A 6000-nucleotide genomic window follows, 5' to 3' on the forward strand; every position below is an offset into this window, starting at 1 on the left:
CCTGGTGCAGACATACGCCCTTCGCAAAAACTCCAGTAATTTCAGAAAAAAACATTACATTCATTAACCGCGGTCACTGTGAATTTTCAAACACTCGTCGCGATACGACTAGGTACGCCTGTGGCCTTCCTGACGCAGACATACGAGGTTTAAAAATCCACAGCAAGGTTGGTTAAGACAATACAACATAAAAAAAAACTGAAACTAGTACAACATTAACTTATTCGCCAAAAACAATGTTCCAACTGGGTTGGAACACCCTTTAATAACGTTGGGCGCCATTTTGTTGCGAGGCAAGAGGAGGTGTGGAGGTGGGTGAAGTGGAAGGGTAGGATAAGGATGAGGTAGGAAAAAGAGGTAGGAAGATTTGGAATAGGTTAGGTGGGATTGTTGAGATCCGGGGGACGCGGCCTGCTTGCGGTGCACGGCGTCAGCTCGTCGGACGGGGGGGGGGGGGGATCTTGCCCCCGAAACTCAACCTCGCCTGCAGACAAAAACATATATCAGGACCCTATACAACAAAAAATTTACGGGACCGAACACGAAATTAACACCAACCGTTTCTTTTCGCACCTCACAATAAAAAAGATACAAAAAAGATTATGGAATTAAACAAAAAAATTAACTTCCACGCCGATAAATTAATTTGGTAAATTTCAAAAAAAACTTAAATATAGGACAATCACAAACACAAAAAGATCCACCGGTTAGGTACGAAGAAATATATGATATGGAGATGTACGCATATGTTGTGGGCCAAATTTACTTTCTTTATAGTTCCATAATTTATAAATTGATTGTTTTGTTTTCTTCTCAATTTGGTTCCCGTATAAATTTCCTTTTCTTTCAAGTTTTCTTTTTTCTTTAAATTTCCTTTAATTTCAGATTTTTCTTCATTGTTTTTTTTTTCAGTTTTTAAATTTTATTTAATTTCAACTTTGTATTCTAAAATTTTTTTTGAATTTTATTTAATTTCAAATTTTTCCTGTTTTTGAATTTTATTAAATTTCAAAAATTTTGTTTTTTTTTTTTTTTGGGCGGCGGCCCCGCTCTCCATGATTTAATTCGGGCCGCCGGGAATCAAACTATTACAAAAAAAAAATAATCCTAAGTAAATTCCTATTCTTCGCTAAATTAACAGACTCACCACCTTTACTTGTTGTTTGCTGAGTTCCTTTATCCAAAATTGTTGGCACCAATTAACATTTCACTTATTTCACTTTCTTAAATATCTTTTCTTTCCTATAAAGAATACATTTTTATACATATTTGCGTTTAAAACAAATTAATTAAAAAAAAAACTAACTATTTTAGAATCTGGTGGTCCAACTGTTTCTTTTTTAATATTTGAATTTAATTTTACCACTATCACTCACTTTTTATTCCACTGTGTGGTAGATGGCCAAATGAGGGAGGGCAGAAATTATCATCCCACAAACACCGGCAAAAAAAAATATTCGGATGATGTATTCTATCTCTAACAGGAACACATCATCCGATCCACCTATCCATACATATACCCTCAACCAACATCATCACACTCAAATAGTGGGAAACCACTTAGGTATTAGAACACTTCCAACAGAATAGGGGTATCAGTGTCCCAAGAACTAAGGGTGTGTTCCACGGTCGAAATCGGAGAGACCTGTAACACAGAACCACATGAAACCAGAACATTTAAAAAAAAAATCCATACACATAATAACAACGTAACCACAAAACGTATAAATACGAACCACCTAACCACTGCAATGACATGCATTAACCGTCAGTACTGAAAACTAAACACGGACATAAAACAAAGTTTCCTTCACATGCAACTTAACAATTCAACCAACTTAAACGACAATACACCAAACCCAGATCTCTTCCGGAACGCACCCATTGCTTTCCCATGGAATTTCTCTCCACTGAGTTATGGAGAGTTTCCATGGAGACCAACAATGAGGCAAGTGACAGCTACATCACAAAATAAACAACATCCAACAAGTCAACAACTTTTGGGTAAGTATGAAATTTATTTGTTTTTTTATTTAACTATTCTTTTTTATTTTATTATCTTAGGATTGAGGATGCGGTTAACGGAAGGCATCCACAACAGTAGCTATTTCCGTAAGACATTATCGACAGTTAAGGGCTGTTAGTGAGTTAGTGAAAACAGAGTCTAGGGACTTTATCTAGCGCCATCCACCATACCGCTATTCCATAAGTAAGGATCGGCCTTATGAACGAGATATATAGCCAGTGTGTAATGCGGGGCTCTAGGCCAGATTTATTACTAATGGCCTTTTTACAGGAGAACAGAGCTACTGTGGCCTTGTTGATTCTCTCTTGAATATTAGGTTTCCAACTTAATTTCTTATCCAAAATGAGACCCAAGTATTTTGCTTGTTCAGAGAATTTAAGTGGTACACCGTTTATGAGGGGTGGGTCAATGAGAGTGACTTTGTATTTCCTTGTGAAGAGGGCAAGGTCGGTTTTTGTGGGTTAATGCTTAGTCCAAACTAATTTGTCCATCTGGTGAGCTTATTTAAAGCGTTTTGTAAGAGTTCTTTTAGTAGATTGGGATGTTTACCCGTTACTGCAACATCGTCCGCATAAGCATACACTCTGTATCCCTCTCTTTCTAGAGTAATTAGTAATTAATTTATTACTAAGTTCCAGAGGAGAGGGGATAGGACACCGGTTAACGTGGCTGCATTTTCCAGCTTTTTGAATAAAACCGAATTTAACTTATCTCCCCAAGAGATGGGGATGCGTGCCAATTTAAGGCATCCCTTGAAGATTTTTTCTAGGATGGGTATTAGAAAACTTGCATTTTCTTGCAGTTCAGCTGGAATTATACCATTAGGACCTGCAGATGTATATGACTTAAAGCTGTTAATAGTCCATTTGAGTTTGTCCCTAGTGACTAGACCTTGTGGGGGATATAATGTATTTTCACAACTATTTTTTACAATGTTATTAATAATATTAGAGCTACTAGGAAAGTGAACGTCTAGTAGCAAGCTGAAAGATTCTTAGCTTGAATTGGTTCAGGGGCCAGAGGCGTTTTTCAAGCAGCTTGGTATGATTGGATTTTTGGAGAGGATTTTGCGCAAACTGGATGCTTCAGAGCAATCTTCCACGTTGCTAAAGAAGTTTCTCCAGGACGATCGTTTGGTTTTCGTCAGTTCTTTTTTATATATATTCAGTGATTCTTTATATGAATCCCAGTCAGACATGTCTCTAGAAGCTTTCGCTCTGTTAGAGTTTTTTGCATTCTTTTTGAAGTGAATCTAGGCCTGAGTTAAACCAGTGTGGTTTCTTTTTACCTCTTACTTGTATAAAAGGACATGTAGTGTCAAGGGCTATGATTAGGGCTTATGTTAGATCATTGACTTTTTCGTCAAGATCTTTAGTGTTGGAGGGGGTATTAAGAGTTCAGGTCTTACTAAACTATTTAACGATCTCTTGTATATTGGCCAACTCGTTCTTTTTGGATTTCGAAAGATCGGTTGGCAAGTTGGTTCATATATTAAGTTAAATTGGATGTATCTATGATCAGAAAAGGGTGATCTTTAGATACCTTCCAGTTCAAAATATTATTATTAATGAAGTCGGAGACAAGAGTTATATCTAAAACTTCTTGTCGATTTTTAGTAATAAAGGTTGGCTCTTTACCAACGTTACTTATGAGTAGGTTTGTGTTTGGAATATAGTCGTAAAGAGACTCAACGATGTCGTTTATATTCGAGCTCCCCCACACTGTATGGTGGGCGTAAGCATCACTTCCGATGATGAGGCCGATATTGAGCCTTTGCGCCTCAGTTATTAATCTCTCCAGGGTGTCACCCGGGAGAGGGCCAAGGTGGTCGTGACCGAGATACTCTGACGTCAACCAGAATGTTCCTCTGGCTGTTTCCAGACTTGCGGCGGTGATATCTCGGTCGTTGAAATTAGGAAGTAAATATACATTTAGGCTACGTTTTACTAATATGCAAGATCTGGGTTAATCCCCACCTGATGCATAAAGCACGTAGTATTTGGGAGTCCTAAGTCCAGGGTTCTTGAATCAGGGCAATATCTTTATCGCTGCTGGATAAGCGAAGAACAACGGAGGCCGAAGCCTTTATGGAGTGTTGGAGGTTAGGGATACCAGGGATGCATCGTCTTCCAATGAAAGAAAAGTGACCGATGCACCAGGTTCTTTGCAGCCGGTTCTGCTTGATTGGGTTGGGTTTGTAGACCCTCAGCGATATTTCATCAAACCCGAACCTGATCAAACCTTTCGATTACGCCAGAGGAGTTTCGCACCTTTCCAGTTGTGAGTAGGAAGGGTTGGAATAAGGAGCCTGATTACTTTTATGTCGTGGTCCACTTCCTTGAATATGGGCGGAACCGTGATGCGAGCCCTTGGTCTGCAAGGAATGTCTTTCTTTGCGAAAACATCCAGCTTAGCACCAGGCCAGACCTCCCCAAGTCGGCCAACCGCCAGCGTCAGTAGATCGCACGCCCTCCGATCATCACAAACCATCAACTTTATATGTCCCTGATGCCAACCGCCTTCTTTTGTGATGGCCGGTGGTCCCGGATTGTCAGACATGATCTCTACAAAACTAAAGGCCAGCTGTCCCTTGGCCAATATCCAGTTCTCGGCAGTGAACGTGCCCATTACGTCGCTTCTGTCGATAATCGCGACTACCATTTTGTCCTTCAGAACGGAACTGGAGGTCATTTTTGCCTTACGATGGTCAAGAGAAGTGGTATTTAGCACTTTGGGGCGTTTGGTTAGTGAAACACTACCTTCTTCGACGTTAAGTGTTGGCTAGTCTTTACGTTAGTTTTAGCCTAGAAGCTCTTGGCCCATTTGGCGTCGTGCTGAGATTTTAATCTAGTACCTTGTTGTTCACCAAACGTCTGGAGAATCCTTTTAGCAATACGCATGTCCTTGTAGTAGGCGTTGGAGGGTCTGTATTAGTTCTCTTGGCTTTGGTGTTAGAATGACCTGGCACCGCATCGCTAATACCTCCGACTCGCGTTGTTGATGAGTTGAGAGGTTTACTCTTTGTGGTAGTAGAGCAGCCTTCTTCACAACTGCCTCGCTTAAAGAAGAAGGTAATTTTACCAGATGGCGACAACAGGACTGTGAGTGTCCATAGCCATGTCAGCACCAGTGTAGGAGCAGCAAAAAACTTTGCCGTTGTACCGCTGGCTGGTTCGGTCTTTGGTCGGTAGACGTTAGACCGATATTTCATCTAGGTGTATTCATGAAATTAAGGATAGACAGGTGATAATCGGTATTGTCGTAGTAACACTTCTTCAATAGTTGTTTAGTGGTTTGTACAGCTCTTTCTGTCAAGTCATTTCCTCTTGGATGATGAAGTGAACCGGTACGGTGGTCGAATTGCCATAGCTTTGCAAAATTTTTGAATCCAACAGATGGAAATTGTAGACCATTATCGGATTCCAACACTTTCGGGATTCCATGGTAAGCAAAAATGTTTTTCAAAAAATTAACGACATTGCTTGTTGTTGTTTCCTTTAGTTTTTCAAATGTGATGAATCTTGAATCTTCTTCTAGAAAGAAATGGAAAAAGTCGGTAGCAACAATTTCAAATGGAAATTTAGATACCACTTTGGATTCTATGGGGTGGTTATTGTTGCTACGCTGATGAACTTGACAAGATGCACATTTTTGGATTAAATTCTGTAGATCCTTGTTCAGTTTCGGCCAGAATACGTAGTCTCTTGCATGATGTATACATTTTTCGTAGGTGAGATGACCCCCATGAATGTACTTCAACATCTCATAACGCATTGCTTCAGGTATGAGGATTTATGTGACTTGTGGATTATACCATCACAAACTAAAAGTTCTTCGCGGAAGAATCAATATGGTTTAATTGATTCAGGAAGTTGTTGAATATCATTTGGCCAGCCTTTTGAAATGTATTTGAATAGTTGTTGACATGGTTCATCGGCAGCTGCTAACTTTGTCAAGCAACTGTGTTATGCATC

General features: G+C 39.7%; 1 protein-coding gene and 1 long non-coding RNA gene across 2 annotated transcripts; both read right to left on the reverse strand.

Annotated features, from left to right (window-relative positions):
- Positions 1-988: 988 nt before the first annotated feature.
- LOC129942484 (uncharacterized) lies at positions 989-2021 on the reverse strand. Its single transcript, XR_008781038.1, has 3 exons — positions 1307-2021; positions 1151-1242; positions 989-1085 (listed from the first exon to the last, which is right to left on the reverse strand). It is a non-coding gene; the product is annotated as an uncharacterized LOC129942484 (long non-coding RNA).
- A 3212-nt stretch (positions 2022-5233) lies between these two features.
- On the reverse strand, positions 5234-5800 carry LOC129943484 (uncharacterized protein K02A2.6-like). Its single transcript, XM_056052982.1, has one exon. It carries the CDS (start codon positions 5798-5800, stop codon positions 5234-5236), a length of 567 nt encoding a protein of 188 aa, XP_055908957.1.
- Positions 5801-6000: the final 200 nt, after the last annotated feature.

The sequence above is a fragment of the Eupeodes corollae genome, chromosome 1 (assembly GCF_945859685.1).
Source record: "Eupeodes corollae chromosome 1, idEupCoro1.1, whole genome shotgun sequence".
Classification (NCBI taxonomy): Eukaryota; Metazoa; Arthropoda; class Insecta; order Diptera; family Syrphidae; genus Eupeodes; species Eupeodes corollae.

What these genes read in the sequence shown, in the direction of transcription:
- LOC129943484 (XM_056052982.1), bottom strand. Translation starts at nt 5,800, where the DNA reads ATGCGTTATGAGATGTTGAAGTACATTCATGGGGGTCATCTCACCTAC.